At 40.7% G+C, this 21220-nt stretch overlaps 2 protein-coding genes across 4 annotated transcripts in view; both read right to left on the bottom strand.

Annotated features, from left to right (window-relative positions):
- Positions 1-882: 882 nt before the first annotated feature.
- ugt2b3 (UDP glucuronosyltransferase 2 family, polypeptide B3) lies at positions 883-12730 on the bottom strand. Of its 2 annotated transcripts, XM_048243222.1 has the most exons (8): positions 11968-12730; positions 7604-7606; positions 3089-3712; positions 2678-2826; positions 2219-2350; positions 1835-1922; positions 1398-1617; positions 883-1188 (listed from the first exon to the last, which is right to left on the bottom strand). In XM_048243222.1, exons 1-8 carry the CDS (start codon positions 12683-12685, stop codon positions 903-905), a joined length of 2220 nt encoding a protein of 739 aa, XP_048099179.1. In that variant the 5' UTR covers positions 12686-12730; the 3' UTR covers positions 883-902. The 2 variants fall into 2 exon arrangements, with proteins under 2 accessions (XP_048099179.1, XP_048099178.1); XM_048243221.1 differs by lacking the exons at positions 883-1188; positions 1398-1617; positions 1835-1922; ... (2 more) ...; positions 3089-3712; positions 7604-7606 and adding exons at positions 8638-9787; positions 10715-10934; positions 11147-11234; positions 11444-11575; positions 11682-11830.
- A 4892-nt stretch (positions 12731-17622) lies between these two features.
- The window catches only part of LOC125295040 (UDP-glucuronosyltransferase 2C1-like), a 4130-nt gene continuing 532 nt past the window's right edge, over positions 17623-21220 (bottom strand). Inside the window, exons 2-8 of one of the 2 annotated variants that reach the window (XM_048244172.1) lie at positions 21064-21204; positions 20117-20987; positions 19806-19954; positions 19519-19650; positions 19078-19165; positions 18668-18887; positions 17623-18102 (exon numbers count right to left, since the gene is read on the bottom strand). In XM_048244172.1, the coding sequence (XP_048100129.1) occupies positions 17820-18102; positions 18668-18887; positions 19078-19165; positions 19519-19650; positions 19806-19954; positions 20117-20831 (1587 nt within the window). In that variant the 5' untranslated portion in view covers positions 20832-20987; positions 21064-21204 and the 3' untranslated portion in view covers positions 17623-17819. Of the gene's footprint in view, positions 18103-18667; positions 18888-19077; positions 19166-19518; positions 19651-19805; positions 19955-20116; positions 20988-21063 lie in introns of both variants that reach the window. The other variant, XM_048244173.1, reaches the window with a different exon arrangement.

Genomic DNA, 21220 nt, shown 5'->3' with positions numbered 1-21220 from the left:
GACATTTAAAGCGAGACATTGAGAACTTTGAAAAAGCACTGGTAGTTTACTTACAAGGCGATTTATGCAGACAGTATCTTCGAAGTTTAAGCGTTTTGCAGCCATCTTGAATTTAGTCACGATAATTTGACGAATAAGAATGAACAGGTATGATAAGGGATCAGATTCCAAAAATAATTCAGTGGAAATGAATACACTGAATACACTGAATACAGTTTCTTCCAGTAGCAGCAACTGGAATCCATGCATTTCCACGGAATTATTTTTGGAATCTGATCCCTTATCATACCTGTTCATTCTTACTCGTCGCTGGACTTATCGTGACTAAATTCAAGATGGCTGCAAAACGCTTAAACTTCGGGAAGATACTGTCTGTATAAATCGTCTTGTAAGTAAACTACCAGTGCTTTTTTAAAGTTCTCAATGTCTCGTTTTAAATGTCAGGGCCCTTGGAAGTCTACCAATGAAGTGTGGAGATACACTGAGCCTCGTAAATGGTGTAAAACAGTGATTTATTTGCATGGCTAGCCCGATGCCGAAGCACCACCATTGAAAAAGCATCGACTAACTAGCGCCAGATTTTGGAGTGCAGGGGACAAGCCAAGATGGGCTATGAGACATACGTTCACACTCGGTATCATGTTTCAACACACTTTAGGTCAATATCACACCGGAATTCTCCTTTAAAGAGGTGCTCATAACCTGAACAATCTTCATAAAAGATTGAATGCATGGCCTACATACAATCATCAGTCACTGTCAGTCAGTCACCAATATGAGCCAAAATCAACAAATTACAGAAAGGATTTCAAAGCATCAGAAAAGCAGCTCTCAACAAAAGCTGAAGTAAACAAATTAATAAAGGGTACAGTGCTTCAAAAGTCAAAATGAAATGAAATAGTTTACTCTTGTTTGTTTTTTCGATTTGATGATCTCAAACAGCACAATTTAAAGCAAATCTTGCAAGTTTTGAAAACGGTGAAGAGGACCAGTAGAACTATCCCAATCAAAAACGCAAACACATCAAGAGAGTGGTACTGGTACCAAGAGAGGTTATGGGCTTCTACTCTTAGATGCTTGGCCCCCTTGTTGCGCATCACATGTTCTATCCAAAACACGGCCTCATCCCTTGGCGTCTCTGGTCTGTCATGGTGTATTTTGGACAGTTTCATGGTGCTAGCTTTATACCTGTGGAACAGATGAACAATAGAAGTCAGCCAAAGTTAAAACATTATTTTTTATTTGGTTTTTACCTGAAACAACTGTACCAATTCACAAACACCAAAAATAGGTCTACTGTACCTTTACTTTATACACTTACCAATATCTAACAAATCTACTGTATGTTTATCTATACCAGATATCTCATGTTAAAATAAAAAGAAATCAAAGCTTACGATGGATCATTGATCACTGTCCTCAGTCCATCCACAAGGTCTTTGGTCTGCATGGTGTTGTAGTCCATGATGACAGCAGCTCCTTTGGCTTTCATGTGCACCATGTTGTCTGGCTGGTCAGCAAACAGTGGAATACCCACCATGGGAACACCATGATATATGGCCTCATACAACCCATTGGTCCCACCGTGGGTGACAAAAGCCCTGGTTTTGGGGTGTCCTGGTAAATATTATAATTTTGCTGTATTTTGATGCCATCAAATAGTAGTAGTTATTATGGTTTCATCATTTAATGTACATACATTGGATGACAATATGCCATCAGAATTTACTTTTCCAGGGACTTTCCATGAATGCAAAGTGTTTAAGTGTGTAATTTATCAGACAACAGGAGACATCAGTACGAAATAATAATAACTGTCTTCCACAACACCCACCCAACAGGTCATTCTGTGGGATCCATTCATACAGTCTGGTGTTTGGAGCAAGAGTCTCTGGCCTCTCCCCCTGGTACCTCCACAACACCTGTTAGGTAAGGACACATTAAATGAGAGGCCAATTTAGATCCAAAACAGTCATTTACAAGAAAGTGGGGAGTGTGCTCATGTATTTATTGATTTGCTGCTTCAAAATGAACACATTGTGTTTATGGGTTTGAGTTAGTATTAGGATTGATCTCTCCCAGAGTGGAGACATGTCCCACCCCTACAGAAACAGAAATGTAGATGGCTGAACATTACTTACTTAACTTCAAACAAAAAGGTCATATTTAAGGGAATTTGGAATCATTTGACCTGCAATGGATACAGATGCTATACAACCTTCTGTGGGATTTGCCCCAAGGCCGAGGCAATGATGTTTGTCTTCTCTTTGGTGAGGGTTGCAATCATTGATCCCAAAGTGAAAATCACTATCCCATCATCCTCAGAACTCTGAACAAATTCCTCCATGTCCTTGTTGGGGGAAAAACATTACATGTCTGACTACTTCAGAATACAGACAGCTAGTAATGGACTACAGATAAACCTATTAGTAATCAATCGTCATTACAGGAAAAAATATGAGGCAAAACAATAACATTTGTCATGTCACATGCAGCAGCCAACTCGTTATTTTAAAATGTTTATAAAATATGACTTAGTGAGGATATAATATCATTAAATGTTAGCATAATGTGATATTTGATTCCCTATCCCTGGCATGTGCCAATGAGGAAAAGCTAAATTAGCAAAATTAGCAATTCAAGCAGACCTGTGCAGACATATTGAATTCAGACTCACTTTTGGTAGGGGTTTGGCAGGTTTGCAGTGAATTCCTCCAATGTATTTGAAGTTAGGAAGGATGGGGCGGGGATAATCAAAGTCCCAGTATGTCCGAATCAACCAGAGGTCAGCTTTGCCCATTAGCTCACAGAAAGAGGTGGGCTTCCCTGTGGGGATCAGAGTAGGGTGGAATCAGCCAGGAAAACTGTATGTTTCCTTATCTGAAAGTATAGGAGTAATAATAGAGACAATATACATGTAGAGACACGTGGTGGAAAAAATACTGTATATGTAGAGCATGCATAATCTGTCCAAAAGGATGTGCTACGGGCACCGCAGTATCTTGTGTAGTTGCCAATTTGCAGACTATAAGACAAGGTCTGTGGACGTGCTCCTGCAACTTGAAGTGAGCAATCGACTGGCTCTTACCCAAAATATCGCTGTAATACTCATTATACTTTCTCCATACACTGTGGTACACAGCATCCTGCACCAGATAGAAAACAAAATTGACGAGTCTTTCAGTGAAGCTCATCTGGTCAGTGAGTTTCACCGTAGTGCCAGGAACATATGACGGTGGAGCAGGCAGCTGTCCACAGAGTCTCTCCATGGAGTTGGCCGGTGAGAAACGCAGTGAGTACACAAAGGGTATATCCAGAATCTCAGCCAGGAGCTCGCTGCCGGCGAAAAGGGGGTCTGCGAACAGGAGGTCATATTTCTCCTGCTTCAGTTTCTCCAAGAGGGCATCTGACCGCAGAATGCCATCACAAATTTTAAGGCCAATTTCGGCATCTTTACTCAGGATTTTGTAGAGCCTCCAGTAAATCCTTACATAACTGAAATGGTCGAGTTCATACAGAGAAAATTGCAAGAAGTCGTCAAAAACCTCCTCTATTTCTGTCATGGAAATGGAGACGTTAAACAGGTGGTAGTTGTACTGTGTGTGTTCCTTGGGATTGATGAACATGGTGGCATTCTGAAACAGGATGGTGACTTTGTGGCCTCTGTCAATCAGCACATCCAGCGCAGGTTTCATGTTGATCCAGTGACTTCCTTCAGTGTGCCAGACCAAGATATTCCCACAGTTTACCGTAGGTACAACGCACAGTGCAAAAACCACGAGAAAAGCATGTTGTCCAGCTTTCATGATGGCAAATGATGGCAGTATTCCAGAAACAGTGATATGTGTAGCCTAACTCTTGGCTGTGACCTGTTCTGTGTAATAATTTACTCATGAGCATGAACTTTGAGCAGTAAGGGGGTTGTAAGGTATGTGCTTGTGTGAGCAGAGGTTACTGTAATCTGATCTAGGAATACAGTATGTAAGTATACAATATATTGAATGCTGCCTGTAGTTTGGATCTGTTAACAAGAATCACTTGATGCTTATGTTGGAGCTGAGCAGACAAGCAAGTATCAATATAATATTTCATATTACAGTATACAAATGATCATACAAGTAGTCATCCTAGACCTTTTATTGTCAAGCTTTCTGAGGACACAGACATATAGATACAGACAATACCATTTTCAGGCTATAGTTGGAGGTTAGAAAGTTGTTCAATGTTGTGATGACCATCATCTCATTCTAAACACTGAAAAAAGACTTGCTATTTGAACCTACTGACTGATCAGCAGACTGGTGGACACAGCAATTAATTATGAGATAGCATCCCCCTCTCTGGATGGTCTTTTTGAGAAAGCTATACTACTAACACAGCTAGTCATATTATGAACATCTCCCACTACAGAATTCCAATCAACCTTTGTAAGGTGTTCAGGTCTGTGGGACCCATTTTTTATGTTTTCTAAAAGAAAAAATATGCTATTTATTATTTCTTCTTACTCAAAGTCATTGGCTATGGCTCATTTTCTGTAAAGAACATGAAAAATACAGCAAGGCTGCAATGTAGAACTGTAGATGGTGGTCTATGGTGCTATTTGACTTCATTAATGTACCAGGTTGTAACACAAATTATATTTAATTGACATATCACTATAGTTATTAATTCCATCCTAACATAACTGCTCTCTCACTTCTTTAGGGTAAGGGGTTAGTAACTAGTTAGTAGTAATAACTAGTCTTGCTGATCCTAGCACTTTCCACCTGACTAGAACTGACTCTCGATTGTTTAAAAAACAGCACTCACTGATGCACTTATTCTTATTGTACTAGAGCTTTTTAAAATGGTCCTATAAGTGTTGAGAGAATTGCTTTATAAAGCTTAAACTGTTAACCATGTTGTTAGTTGCTTTGGTTAAAAATGCATCAGCCAAATGTAATGTAATGTAATAACTAATAGTTGTATGGCAAAGGTATGTTTTTCCCTTTCCAAGCAGTGACTCTCAGGAAGGCAGCCAACAGAAGGCACCCAGGGACCATGTCCATGTGCTCAGTCTGAGTCCTGGTCAGGGACACAAAAGAAGAGTTTACTGTTTTGATAATGAATACCTTCCCAATACAAAACATGCATGCATGCATCCAAGGGCATAAAATAAATCTAATCTACAAAACAAGAAAAACAATATCATGCCAAATAATATGAAACAATGTAGTTGCATATAATGTGGCAAAACTCAATAATAATGATGCGTGTGCCTGAGTATTCTTGCACCGAGCTGCACAGGCACATCCACATGCCCCACTACAAAATATTCCACTTTTTTGACATCTACACTGCCTGGTACTGCACTGACTTCCACTTTCCTTGCATCCACATAACTTCAGCTCCAAGCACCTGGCCTGTACAGGTTCTTTGGTTAAAAGCTGGGGGACAAGCATTCCATCCTTCATGTGCCAATCACAACTGGTTGGTAAGGGCAAATGTGGATGGGTCACTGGTGACTGTTTCCACTGAGTTGGTGGTAAAGTATCCACATTGGCTTTCACTTTCAAAAACAGGGCACAGCGAACATCATGGATTGAAGTGCTGTTTGTTTTTGGATCATGCAGTTTGCAGACAAACTGTTCTGCTGAGGATAGAATAGCTGGACTTGCTACTTCATCCTCACCAAAGTTGTGGAGAAGATGAGGGCACTGCTGGAACACTTTCCACACTGTCCTTTTTCCTATTCCAGTGAACTGACTGGTAGTGTCACGTCCAGTGATGGCATGAAATGCCAACAGACCATCCAGAATCTCATTTGACATTTTAATATCATGCACTTTAATGTAGCGTGGTTTCTTGGCAGTTCCTGCTTTCATCCAAATTTCTGGGCTCAGCAGGTTGCAAACAGAAGATGCAACAACAGTACATCTGTGTCACTGCACTGAATGATGAGCCTCTCATACCCTTTGGTTGTGGGATCATTAGGTTGTGCCTTCATCTTCTCTACAACTTTGGTGAGGATGAAGTACCAAGTCCAGCTATTCTATAAGTATAAGTATATATACTCTTTTGATCCCGTGAGGGAAATCAGCACACAGTGAACACACAGTGAGGTGAACCACACACTAATCCCGGCGCAGTGAGCTGCCTGCAACAACAGCGGCGCTCAGGGAGCAGTGAGGGGTTAGGTGCCTTGCTCAAGGGCACTTCAGCCATGCCTACTTGTCGGGGTTCGAACTGGCAACCCTCCGGTCACAAGTCTGAAGTGCTAACCAGTAGGCCACGGCTGCCCCAAACCTCAACAGAACAGTTTGTCTACAAACTGTATGATCCAAAAACGATCAGCACTTCAATCCATGATGTTCGCTGTGCCCTGTTTTGGAAAGTGAAAGCCAATTTGGATACTTTACCACCAACTCAGGATGCCTTGTTTCTGCACCTAATGAGGGCCCACTATCAAACAAAGGTTTGGAAATAGTCACAAGTGACCCATCCACAGTTGCCCTTACTAACCAGTTGTGATTGGCACATGAAGGATGGAATGCTTGTCCCCCAACTTTTAACCAAAGAACCTGTACAGGCCAGGTGCTTGGAGCTGACGATATGTGGATGCAAGGAAAGTGGAAGTCAGTGCAGTACCAGGCAATGTCAAAAAAAGTGGAATATTTTGTAGTGGGGCATGTGGATGTGCCTGTGCAGCTCGGTGCAAGAATACTCAGGTACTCACATCATTATTATTGAGTTTTGCCACATTATATTCAACTATATAGCCTGACGAGCCAGACCCACATTAAAATGTAGGGTCTGGGCACTCACCGTTCGCAGTGCTCAGTTCGAGGGGCGGGATAATCGGTTGTCTTTCAAATTTCCTCTGCACGTAATAGGACGATCCCATGCGTTTTCTCACTAGCGGAGCTAGTTGGCTAGTTCAAACTTTTGCCAACTTAAAAAAAGCTTAACTCGTGTCAAGCTGTTTGCCAACAGCAAGATCCATATTCTTTGTTTTCAAGTAGCAGGGAATTCAAGCCAAACCGCTGCAACTCTGCCATCAATCATTATGTTAAGCCCGCCTAACGATTTGATTGGCCTGATAGAAGTTTAATTTTTCCAGCTCACAAGCCAACGGAGAGTTGCTAGACTAGCCCTGGCAGCAAATGTAATTTGCTGCCGCTAGGGTGCGTCTAGATTTCTAGGCTAGCAACTATATTGTTTCAGATTATTTGGCATGATATTGTTTTTCTTGTTTTGTAGATTAGATTTATTTTATGCCCTTGGATGCATGCATGTTTTGTATCGGGAAGGTTTTCATTCTCCAAACAGTAAACTCTTCTTTTGTGTCCCTGACCAGGACTCAGATTGAGCACATGGACATGGTCCCTGGGTGCCTTCTGTTGGCTGCCTTCCTGAGTGTCACTGCTTGGATGGGGAAAAACATACCTTTGCCATACAACTATTATATAGTTATTACTACTAACTAGTTACTCACCCCTAACCCTAAAGAAGTGAGAGAGCAGTAATGTTAGGATGGAATTAATAACTATAGTGATATGTTAATTAAATATAATTTGTGTTACAACCTGGTACATTAATGAAGTAAAATAGCACCATAGACCACCATCTACAGTTCTAAATTTCCGCCTTGACATTAAAGAATTATAACTTGTGCAGTATTGCACTGTCTCTCTCTACAAGCTTTAAACTTGGCTTGACTCATTCCCATAGATAGGGGTACTGATTGATAGAGGTTTTGGGATATTATGCTATGTTTCCAAGCTGATATTCACTTTGAAAACTGGTTCTCTTTAGGCGGAGATTGTTTTTTTCATGTTCTAGTTCTGTTGTCTCATACACTGTACAATGAATGTCAATTCTGACACTTCTGCAGACAGCCCATGTGTGTTAGCTTTCATTTGATACCTTTTTTATGTATATGGTCCTTGTGGTTGTGGAGATATTCACACAAAAAGTCACACAAAAAAAAATTCAGCTTGACAACCACCCTAATTTCTTACCTATGGGTGTCTTCTACCTAAGGAATATAGGTACGTACGTATACTATAGGTATGCTGTATGTTTGATATTGCATTAGTTGAAGAGGTGTCTGTTCCATTTAGGTAGTGGAGTGTCCCCTTCAAGACTCTTTGGGAAGAGATGAGGGTGCATCAGGGATGGATTACTGCACGGGCCTACCGGGCCCAGTTGCCCAAGGGGTCAGGGGGCCCTGAAGCTCAAGCCTTTGCATGGAATCATTGCCTCAATATCAACAAATCAGGATGTAGGCTATGAATCTGATTGAATTTAGTATTGGCCATCCCCAAAATGCACTAGAATACAGGAAATCACATCAAACAAATTAAAAAAATTCTGGGGGAGGACCCCCAAACCCTCCTCCCACATATACGACAATAAGTGGGGGGCCCTAATACATCTGGGCCCAGGGGCCCGAAAGTTCATAATCTGCCCATGGGGTGCATGTACTGTATATTGGTAAGATTACATACTGTAGTAATCACTGTTTTGTTTGGTTGTCTGCACATGCTAATCATATGTAACATTTAACATAACATAACATAACCATCAAATGGATTCTTTTTTTACAGACCTTACCATATGCATAGATCTAACCAGTAACTTAGGACCTCAATTTGCTTGGTATTTTGAACTTTTATTTATTTTTAAGACAATATAGACATGTATGGCCTACAGTATACAGTATGCAGTCATAAAATACTAATAGACAGGATTCCAATTAAACACACAAAAAGATACCTGAGTGGTAAAAAGTCTAGAGTGCCACTTATAATCTGCTGCTGGACCACCATCATCTTTAATTTAATTTGTTGTGAACATTAGGGTCATTAGTACAGTATGCAGTCATAAAATACTAATAGACAGGATTCCAATTAAACACACAAAAAGATACCTGAGTGGTAAAAAGTCATTAGTGCCACTTATAATCTGCTGCTGGACCACCATCATCTTTAATTTAATTTGTTGTGAACATTAGGGTCAAAACAGAAAATATTATTAATATGAAGAAGTATAACTAAATAAAAGTAAAAATGGTTTGTTCCACAATTTGCAAAATGGTGGTGCGTTTTTGTAGGCCACCCGTAATGGATGGCTGGAAAACCAATGAGCAAAACGCCAGCTGACCAAGACCCCTTGCTATCTGGTAATGAATGTCACATTCAAGACATAAGGTAAGTGAAATTAGCAGCTGTATTTGAATGTGTTTATGTCCTTCTATAGTACTTGTTTTGGCACTTATTTGTGATATGGACCGTATGTCTGCTATTGCACTATAATGATTAGTATTTAATGGTGTAGCCTTCATACATTTTCTTGAATCGTGAATAAAGCACAATCTGTATGCATTACACAGATCAGAATTTGGTCATCATAAACAAGCAACAATTAAAATGGTTAAACATGTCTGAAGAATGGAACAAGATTAGGGTTTATATCTACTGTACCACATACAAAAGACATGTACAAATTCAGTGCAAATATCATTCACTCTTGTTTGTTTTTTCGACTTGATCTCAAACAGCACAATTTAAAGCAAAACTTGCAAGTTTTGAAAACGGTGAAGAGAACCAGTAGAACTATCCCAATCAGAAATGCAAACACATCAAGAGAGTGGTACTGGTACCAAGAGAGGTTATGGGCTTCTACTCTTAGATGCTTGGCCCCCTTGTTGCGCATCACATATTCTACCCAAAATACAGCCTCATCTCTTGGCATCTCTGGTCTGTCATGGTGTATTTTGGACAGTTTCATGGCGCTGGCTTTATACCTGTGGAACACATATGCAGTAAATTATTTTGTTGACAAAAATTAAAATGCTGAATGTTGTCACTCTGACGCCTACATAGGCATACTATAGACAGTACCATAATAAAATGCTGTTTACACAGTTTGGTTCTTTGTTTCAGGACATTATCCTTGTTTTCTTGCACCTTCTCATTTGTCCGAACTATGACATACTATACAGAAAACAGGACCTACTATCATCCATGATTTATAATAGAGCAAAAACAATTAATGGATTAATACTAAGTTATTGCCTCCCTATTCCTCATATAAAATTAATATCTTTGGGGTGTGGATAAAACAGAACATTTCACAATGTCATCTCAGGCTTTGGAAAACACTGATCAATATTTTTAGAACAAACAACTAAATTATCGAGCAAAACAATCGACAGATTAATCTACAATGAAAATAATCATTGGTTGCAGATCTAATATTATTATTTTAGGTCTAAAAGTATTTATTTGATAAGCGATTGCACCACAATTTAATTTATCCATTTTCAACCAAAAATTGTATCAGTTCACTAATGTATATCTAGCCTGGCTAACATCAGACCTCATCTCATTGAGATGGGGCCTGGGAACTAGACATTCATTTTCTCGTATTTGAAACGTGGTTTACGAATGCCCAGAGCCGTTTATTGGGCGCTAGGAATGTCTATCAGATGCGTCTATACGTAGCTCATAATGGCTTCGGTGTGTCGTCATTGTCTTGCTGCCCTCCTTCAGTTCTGTGATTGGTCCCCTAACTGAGGCGAAAATTTGCTCCATGGAATCCAGGCTGCCTAGCAGCGTGAATAAAATCGCGCGCATAAGGCAGCATGGGAAAACCCAGGCTAATGTATATCAAAATGTTTAATGTATTTAGAGAGAGAAGATATACAATAAGGTGATGAATTAAGCCTTACGATGGATCATTGATCACTGTCCTCAGTCCGTCCACAAGGTCTTTGGTCTGCATGGTGTTGAAGTCCATGATGACAGCAGCTCCTTTGGCTTTCATGTGCACCATGTTGTCTGGCTGGTCACCAAATAGTGGAATACCCACCATGGGAACACCATGATATATGGCCTCATACAACCCATTGGTCCCACCGTGGGTGACAAAAGCCCTGGTTTTGGGGTGTCCTGGTGAAGTGAAAAATATAATTTTGTGACTTCATTAAATGATAGGATTACTGTTTTTTCAACAATTACCTATATTGGAATGCATAACATTGTATCATCAGCATTGTTTTCCAGGGACTTAACTTCCATGATTGCAAAGTGTTGGAATCTATCAGATGAACAACAGGACACATCAATAATCACTGTCTGCCTCCCATAAAAATGACACTCACCCAGCAGGTCATTCTGTGGGATCCATTCGTACAGCCTGGTGTTTGGAGCAAGAGTCTCTGGCTTCTCTCCTTTGTACCTCCACAACACCTGTTAAGTAAGGCCATAAGGACCAAGTATACAGCAAAACAAATGAAGGCCATATTCAAAACAATCCTAACACAATATTGATTTTATTCTGTGTCCAGATTAAACTTCTGCATTGTTCCTTTAAAGCGGATTGCAACAACTTGCAAGCCCCTTTGTGTTTTAGAAAGAGTGTAAACAAATTATTCACATTATTGATAAGAATATACAACCTTTTGTGGTATTTGCCCCAAGGCAGAGGAAATGACATTGCTCTTCTCTTTGGTGAGGTTTGCAATCATTGATCCCAAAGTGAACACCACAATCCCATCATCCCCAGAACTCTGAACAAACTCCTCCATGTCCTTGTGGGATGAAAACATTATGCTCGTAACCTTAATCATACTTATCACCACATAATAATAAAAAAGCTCAAACAGATTGACATGTGGATGGTGAATTCAGGCTCACCTTTGGTAGGGGTTTGGCAGGTTTGCAGTGAATTCCTCCAACGTATTTGAAGTTAGGAAGGATGGGCCGGGGATAATCAAAGTCCCAGTATGTCCGAATCAACCAGAGGTCAGCTTTGCCCATTTGCTCACAGAAAGAGGTGGGCTTCCCTTTGGGGATCAGAGAGGGGTTAACAGTGGTAAGGGTGGGATCAGCTGGAAGCTATATGCAGTTCCATGGTTGCCCACTGAACATGATGTGCTGCACTCCGACTTATTGCACCTCTGAAGTTGATCATGACTCTTACCCAAAATTTCAGTGTAATACTGATCATATGGTCTCCACATAAGGCTGTACATAGCATCCTGTACCAGATAGAACACAAAATTGATGAGCCTTTCAGTTAAACTCATCTGGTCAGTCAGTTTGACCATAGTGCCAGGAACATATGACGGTGGAGCAGGCAGCTGTCCACAGAGTCTCTCCATGGAGTTGGCCATTGAGAAACGCAGAGAGTACACAAAGGGTATGTCCAGAATCTCAGCTACCAGCTCACTGCAGGGATGAATAGGATCAGCGAACACAAGATCATATTTTCCCTGCTTAAGTTTCTCCATGAGAGTATCTGACCGCAGAATGCCATCACACATTCTAAGGCCAAAGTCTGAACTTTTCATCATAAGTTCATGGAGCTTCCAGTAGATTTTCACATAACCCGAATGGCCAAGCTCATACAGAGAAAAGTGGAAGAACTCCTCAAAAAACTCCAGCATTTCAGAGATGTCGATGGATGCATTAAACAAGTGGTAGTTGTACTGTGCATGTTCCTTGGGATCGATGAACATTGAGACATTGTGAAACAGCATGGTGACATTGTGACCTCTCTCAGTCAGCGTGTCCAGCACAGGCTTCATGTTGATCCAGTGACTTCCTTCAGTGTGCCAGACCAAGATGTTCCCACAGTTTACCGTAGGTACAACGCACAGTGCAAAAAGGACTAAAATAGCACATTGTCTGGTTTTCATGATGGCAAATCCAGCAGGTTTGGATCAACAGTGTCTGGATCTCTTGGCAGCTATCCGTTTTGTTCAAACATTTACTAAATAGCATGAACTTTGTGCAGGCGTCCGTCCGACTTAAAGGCACAGTGTGTTTGGGTATGTGACAAGTCTAATATTGCATTTATTTTTTGAATTTTGCATTTAACATCTGTTAAAAACAAACCCAGTTGATGCTTGTACGGTGTTAGTTACCTGTTGAGTTACAGGTGCTTAGTTGTGCAGACAAACAAGCAAGAGTAGGGATCACTATCTATGCTTTCAATGCATTGGTACATGCCTACGCCACTTCCCAAAGAGGCTGGAAGATGAGGCCGTACTGCCTCGGAAAAGACACTGGTAAATGAACGAGTGACAATATCAGGCCTATGACTGCTATATGCATGGAATGCAGTTGCTCTTTATTATGACCGCCACACAGCGAAGCGGCGGTCATATAGGTTTAGTCAGATTTTTTTTTTTTTTTTTTCTTTTTCGCATGCCCAAATTTCCGTCAATGATTCCCGGGACACTGAAAGACCGGGGTACACCTAAACTTGGTGGACATGTAACCCCACATGGATAGCATGGAACCATCGTTTTTCGTTTTGATCTGTAGCCCCTCCGCTGAATTGGACCCCCGAAAGGAGGGTAGGGCAGACACAGTTTTCTGTGAATATCTCGAAAACCGTAGGGTTTAGGAGGACCATTTTTTTTGTATGTTGATCTCAAGGGGCCATGTCAACCCATTCCATAACCACTCATTTCATGTATAGCGCCACCTAGTTAAAACACAAAAAGTAAAAATGAGGTGGTGTAATTGAAGGTATCTGTGACCTAACATAGTCAAAACTGCACAAAATTGGAAGTGTAGGATCATTATGACACCCTATGTATGCACGCCAAGTTTTGTGGAATTCCGTTCATGGGGGCCACACAATAAATTAATTTATGTTACTATACACCAACTGGCCTAGGTGGTGGCCGGAGACAGTTTTCTGTGAATATCTCGAGAACCGTAGGGCCTAGGAGGTCCACCTTTTTTTTGTATGTTGGTCTTAAGGGGCATGTCAACCCATCCCATTACCACTTATTTCATGTATAGCGCCACCTAGTTAAAAATTAAAAGCAAAAATGAGGTGTTTTCATCTCAATATCTCTGGCTGACAAGGTCAAAACTGCACGAAATTAAAAGAGTAGGATCATTATGACACCCTCTGAATGCATGCCAAGTTTTGTGTACTTTCGTTCATGGGGGCCTTACAATAAAATAATTTATGTGTACATTTAGTGACGCACACCAACAAGGATTCCGGGACACTGAAAGACCGGGTACACAAAACTTGGTGAGCATGTACCCCCACATGGATAGCATGGAACCGCCATTTTTCGTTTTCATCTGCAGCCCCCGCTGGACTGGACCCCCAAAGGAGGGTAGGGCAGACACAGTTCTCTGTGAATCTTTTATGGTATGTTGGTCTCAAGGGCCCACATCAACCTGGCTCATAATCACTCATTTGTGATTTGCCCCCGGTGAAAAAAATGAAAATCAGTAGGATTAAAAGAAAGCCAAAATAAATATTCATCATCATCATCATGGCTGCATTTTCAGTATTGGCGAGAAGTAGTCGCTTGTCCACTAGATGGCGATCGTTGCAGTGAGACGTAATTTTGTTGGAAGTTAAAAGTGGGTTGGAAAAACAATGGACGCTTCCATACAAGGACTGTAATTTACCGCGCAGTGAACATCTAATAAGGATAGGACGATGTTCACATGAAGTGTAATTCCCATTTCTTCTTGAAGCCTAAATAAATCTAAGGATGTTTCTCGGACATGCTTGGTTTTACTGCAGGTAATGCTAATCTTGTAATATCAATAAGGACCTAGGTAATGTTACCGTTAAGCGTTGGTTGAGTGATGGAGGCATTTGATTGATTGCATTTGTAGAAAACTATAAATGCGGTTATACCAAGCAAATTGATAGCAGCACTGTTTGTATCTTTCGACTGTCATTTATTGCACGTGCTACAAAATCATTCTGTGCAATGGAAGATTTACCAACGTAACCGGTCTGATACAGTTTTGCCTATACATGCGTGAGACTGAGACGCCTGTTTATTTTGTTTTAAGTGCGTGCAGGGTGTGAGAGGGGAATCGATGTGCTTTGATTACAGCTTGGTAGTTGTAGTCTGTGAAATTAAAAAGCACGTGTGTGTGAAGTATCCAAACAATGACACCTTCATTTCATTATGGCTGCTTTAGCAAAACACCTTAAGCTACTGTGTAGTGGGTCCCATTTAGAAGTGGCTACTTCATTCGCGCTTTCCTTGACTCATGGAGCTGCGCGGAATGTTATTACAACTTTTCGCCACGATATGACAGTTTAAGTCCGCTTGATACTGTAAGGCGTAAGCCATTGGTTTCCAAAGGAGATTTTATTTGTGTCGCTAGCATAGCCTATTGACAATTTATGTTGTCAATAGGCCTACCTTATAATCCTACCTGTAGCTTAGGGAAGCTAACAACTTTCTATTAGGATCTAGTTTGTTAGTTACCGTTTTGTCATAACTCCCTGATGCATTTTGCATTTAGAATTTATATCTCAATCGGAAAATTAAACAATATCGGTGCCTATGGACTAGGCTGGGTGAACCCAGCCTGATCTGCCCCGCTATTTATTTTTGATTTCTTAAAAGATTGAGCTTGGTCTGATGAAAGCCAGACTAGCCATGGACCTCAGTTAAACAATGCAAGGGAACATGAATCAGCCTATATTTGCACTAACAATAACGGACAAAAGCTTTTTCAACTTTGGCCCGTTAAAATGTGTATGAACAGTCTAGCGACGCATTTCATCAAGGCCCATTTGGACATGTCAGTTATTTGCACCACTGGTTAGATGTAAAACAGCATTTCGTTTCAGACTAGGCTACTGTTACTTAATTTGTGCATTAACAATAACGTTTCAGACTACTGTTACTTAATTTGTGCATTGACAATAAAGTATTACATGAACTAAAGATGACTAAAATCTTATGTAGAAGAAGAAACATTCACAAAAATCCATCCATCCAAAATGACCTTTGTTTTTGATAGCTGTTGAAAACGGCATGGAACTGACAGAGATGTTTTTGTTTATAAATACATAAAAAATAAATAAATAAATAACATTATGCTGATACCTTTTGCTTTTCCCAAATACAATGTAGCCTACAGGTGTAAGTGACCTTTCATCAATCCAGTTGCAATGGATGAACTGTGATGAACTGCCCTACTTGTGATTGTTTAGAGATTTTAAAGGTTTTATAACAATTCTACATCTTCTTTGGCTATTCTACAATCTATTCACCTTTTCAGCACCAGTAGGGTACTTTCTGTGCAGCCCGACACACACACTCAGGCATGCCAAACAAGCATACACAAAAGTTTCAAGAGTGGGGATGGAGTAAAATATGGAGACAAATTGAAGTGTGATTTATTTTCGCGGAACGGATGTACAGGACTGAGCGGCGGTCATATTTTGTACCGCTATGCGGTACATCTAGTTTTGAACTTAACTTGTATTTGTTTTGTGTTTATTATTTTAAAGGGAAAATATGCAGATACTGTATAAGCAGACGTCTCAGACATCATAAACCAGTGGGCCCATGAGAACCAGACATCATATTTCATATAAAGTATGAATATAATATATAGTCATCAACAAAGATGCTCCACAAAGATGTGTGAGGATGATTGGACAAGCAAGGCAAGTTTACATTTCATACACAGGGTCAGTTCAAGGTACTTGCCATAAACAAAAGCAAAGAATAGTAAATAAAAGCATAAAAGGGCAATAGCTTAAAACTTTAATGATCCAATTCTCTGAAATTGCCATTTTTGCACTTATGGACACACACCGATATTTGTAGCTATAGTTTGTAGGTTAGAATAGTTGTGCAATAGTCTGATAATTTCTATCTAATACTGTAGGAAACACAATAATAATAAACAAATATAATAAACAAATAATGATCCTCCACTACTTGTTACTTAGGGTTCATACATTCTTATAAATACTAACATAGGTGTACATATTGACTGTAATCTGTATTGGAATACCCATGTAAAATTCTGTATATGCACTAAGGTCTAATAGTAGTTCTACCTCTAATAAAAATCCAAGGTGTTTAGGGTTGGGTAGACAGTGCTGATGTTTTCAGGCCTTGATAGAGAGTGCAATATATTTAAAAACAGTTTTGCAGTTTTTTTAAATATAATATTATGTTTTAGAGATACAAAATACATTTAAAATGCATTTAAAAAGCAAACAAATGCAGTGCAAATACCACTCATGCTTGTTAGTTCATTTGGTTTGATCTCAAAGGGAAACTTGCATGTGTGGAAGAGGGAGAGGACCAGTAAGAGTGTGTGTGTGTGTGTGTGTGTGTGTGTGTGTGTGTGTGTGTGTGTGTGTGTGTGTGTGTGTGTGTGTGTGTGTGTGTGTGGTGTGTGTGTGTGTGTGTGCATACACAACATGGCGGCAGGAGCCACTGCTACCACACCACTCCAACACATCCACACCCGTCATGACTGTTGGCGAAAGCACAGGGAAGTAACAGTTGCAGCTTTGGTATGGAAAGCATCAAGCTCTGGATTGCAATGTGTATTATTGCAGTGTTATAGTTGGCGAAAAAATGTATAGCACAAAGCATTCTGTTTTTTCAGACCTCTCTAAACTTGTATACTTCCATCAGTGTTTGGATCTGTAAATTCTTCAGAGTTAAAGTCCTAATGAAGGCATTACAATGTGTGTGTGGTTTTCCTCTATTGTATGTGAATTTAGGCTGCCAGTCTTTAAGGAGAATGGAGGACGAGTTGAAGAAAAGGGATCAGTGTCTATGTCAGAGGTATTGTATGGGGAAATGACCTGATGGAATGGACTTATAAAAAACAATCATTTAGATGACTTCAGAGCAAGAGAAAAACAGCCCTTGACACCAGCTCAAGAAAACTTGAGTAAATAAAAGTTCAAGTAAATAAAATGTATAAACAGTGCTGCAGCTATTTGGAGCCAGATCTGGTTTTAAAACTCCCCAAATACACTGAGAAAATGCAAATAAAAAATCCTATAAAATTGATTCACTCTTGTTTGTTCTTTTGATTTGATCTTAAACAGCACCTCCTGAAACAAACCTGGCAAGTCTTGTAAACCACATAGAGAATCAGTATAACTATCCCAATAAGAATGGTGAATGCATCAAGACAGTGGTACTGGTACCAAGTGAGGTTATGGGCTTGTACTCTTAGATGCTCCGCCCCCTTTTGGCGCATCACATGTTCTATCCAAAACACGGCCTCATCCCTTGGCGTCTGGGGTCTGTCATGGTGTATTTTTGACAGTTTCATGGCACTGGCTTTATACCTGGAACAGAGAAAATAATTGACTGATTTATCTACAACAGAAAATAATTAGGTTAGGTGCAGCTCATTGTTGGTTTAAAAGCACTTAATTAACTGTAGACTGCACCTCTGAACTAACCTGGAAATCCAGAGTTCTCGCGAGAGCACAATTTGAATTTGCTCAGCGAGTCATTCTGGCAATGAGTAACGATGCTCATAACCTATGCCCATGGAACCAAGCTGCACCAATCACATCGGTGTATCTGATATAGGCGGGCCAGAGGCGAGCTAAACAGATGACGACAGCGCTGCAACGTCGACGTCCGGAATAAGCCAGTAAAAATTGGTCGTAGTGTTATCCAATTGCGTGCAGTGATATTTTCTAATGCATGCTTGGTGACGCCCCCCGAGTTGGGACATTTTCATTACTCATAGCCAGACCCTTAAATCTTTCTAGATTTTGGTCTGGATTTCCAGGCTACCTCTGAACCATAATTTCACTGAATTATTTTTCTACCAAAATCAAAATATTCCACCTTTACTGAGACAGAAGGTCTACAACAAGGAGAGGATGAATTAAGCCTTACGATGGATCATTGATCACTTTCCTCAGTCCGTCCAAAAGGTCTTTGGCCTGCATGGTGTTGAAGTCCATGATGACAGCAGCTCCTTTGGCTTTCATGTGCACCATGTTGTCTGGCTGGTCACCAAATAGTGGAATACCCACCATGGGAACACCATGATATATGGCCTCATACAACCCATTGGTCCCACCGTGGGTGACAAAAGCTCTGGTTTTGGGGTGTCCTACCAAAAACACACAAATGCAAACACAAACAAAGTAATGTTGCTGCATTGTGTCATTTAAACATTTATTCAGCTCTTAATCTGTGCTGTGTCTGGGACTTGATGCCATGACGGTTATGTTTTTGTTGTATGGTCTATCAGATGACCTACAGGACACATAAGTAGCACACCATCACTGTATGGCACCCACCCAGCAGGTCATTCTGTGGGATCCATTCGTACAGCCTGGTGTTTGGAGCAAGAGTCTCTGGCTTCTCTCCTTTGTACCTCCACAACACCTGTTAGGTAAGGACCAGCACAGCACCATAAATGGACAACAGACAAACCTTCCTTATGCATGACACTACATCTACTGTATGTGGACTGCACTATTGAGATGCTCCTTAAAGCATTAAAGCCCCATTTTGCTAGCATTTGTATTTGCCCCTTTCATTGCACTGGATATCCCTCTAGCATCATTTTCACAGTGCAGGATTCCATTAATGACTGCCCTGCACATTGCAAAGTAATGCAAAGGGGGAACAAATGTGTCAAAAAGTGATGCCACTCTCTGTTATAATTCAGTTTATCATTAAAGGTAAAAGGTAAAATTCAACAGTTAGACCTGCCATGGATTTTGATGCTAACCAACCTTCTGTGGGATTTGCCCCAAGGCAGAGGCAATGATATTGCTTTTCTCTTTGGTGAGGTTTGTGATCATTGATCCCAAAGTGAACACCACAATCCCATCATCCCCAGAGCTCTGAACAAACTCCTCCATGTCCTTGTGGAATGAAAACATCAGGTAATTAGTACCTTTTTACATGAAAGTGGAATGGATAAGCAGCCCTAATGATATGGTATTTGGAAACTTCATCAAAAGAAAGCACATTAAACAGACTTACAAAGAGATGTGTGAGAGAGTGAATTCAGACTCACCTTTGGTAGGGGTTTGGCAGGTTTGCAGTGAATTCCTCCAACGTATTTGAAGTTAGGAAGGATGGGGTGGGGATAATCAAAGTCCCAGTATGTCCGAATCAACCAGAGGTCAGCTTTGCCCATTAGCTTACAGAAAGAGGTGGCATTCCCTGTAGGGCAGAGAAGGGTGGACATTGGTAAGGGTGGGATCAATTGAGAATGCTGTGTTTCCTCTGTAGTATCTTGTGCAGTTCTACATTCGACCACTAAATGGCACAATTAAGCTCTGTGCTCACATTTGGTGCACCTTTGAGGTCAACCATGACTCTTACCTAAAATTTCACTGTAATATTGATCATAACGTTTCCACGTGAGACCAAATGTTGTGTCTTGCACCAGATAGAACACAACATTAACGATTCTTTCAATGAGGGTCATCTTGTCAGTCAGTTTGACCATAGTGCCGGGAACATATGACGGTGGAGCGGGCAGCATTCCACAGAGTCTCTCCATGGTGTTGGCTATTGAGAAACGCAGAGAGTACACAAAGGGTATGTGCAGAATCTCAGCTACCAGTTCACTGCAGGGATAAACAGGATCAGCGAACACAAGATCATATTTGCCCTGCTTCAGTTTTTCCATGAGAGTTTCGGACCGCAGAATGCCATCACACATTTTAAGGCCAATAGCCGAATTTTGCTCCAAAAGTTCATAGAGCTTCCAATACATCTTCACATAGTTCCCGCTGTAAACCTCATACATAAAAAAATGTAAGATCTTTTCAAAAGAGTCCTTAATTTCAGACATGGACATTGAGACATTAAACAGGTGGTGGTTGTACTGTGCGTGTTCCTTGGGATCGATGAACATTGAGGCATTGTGAAACAGCATGGTGACATTGTGACCTCTCTCAATCAGCGTGTCCAGCACAGGTTTCATGTTGATCCAGTGACTTCCTTCAGTGTGCCAGACCAAGATATTTCCACAGTTTACCGTAGGTACAACGCACAGTGCAAAAAGCACAAGAAAAACACACAGTCCTTTCATGGTGACAAATCCAACTGGTCATAAACAATGATGTTGAACTGTAAGGTGTGATCAGTTCAATGGAATAATTTATTTGCTCAGTGAGTAAAGCATGAACTTTGAGCAGAGCTGGTGAGGAAAGGGGTGTGGTGGAGTTCTGTACTCCAAACTCAAGACCTGTGGAGAAGTAGAAGTAGTTGTTTAAGTCCCAATGGCAAAGCACAAGATCAAAACAGATCATATTAATACTCACACGTTCAGAAACACCTGAGCATGGCTTCAGAACAGCACTAGGTGAGATGCCAACAGGGCTTCAAAACTGGCTGCTAAAGTGAGAGCCAGCAGATCGTGCAGGTAGGAGTGCTTGGGTTAGTTTCAGGTATCCGTCAGTCTGCTAGGAACCAGGAAGC

The sequence above is a fragment of the Alosa alosa genome, chromosome 5, assembly GCF_017589495.1.
Source record: "Alosa alosa isolate M-15738 ecotype Scorff River chromosome 5, AALO_Geno_1.1, whole genome shotgun sequence".
In the NCBI taxonomy this organism is placed as follows: domain Eukaryota; kingdom Metazoa; phylum Chordata; class Actinopteri; order Clupeiformes; family Clupeidae; genus Alosa; species Alosa alosa.
The sequence above is the reverse complement of the archived record's forward strand: the minus strand, read 5'-3'. Positions and strand labels throughout refer to the sequence as shown.

Coding starts and splice junctions, on each gene's coding strand:
- ugt2b3 (XM_048243222.1), bottom strand. CDS start 12,685: ATGAAAACCAGACAATGTGCTATTTTAGTCCTTTTTGCACTGTGCGTT. Junction 2,351..2,677: donor CTGCCAAACCCCTACCAAAA/GTGAGTCTGAAT, acceptor TCCCCCAACAAG/GACATGGAGGAATTTGTTCA. Junction 1,189..1,397: donor ACAGTGATCAATGATCCATC/GTAAGCTTTGAT, acceptor TCTGTTCCACAG/GTATAAAGCTAGCACCATGA.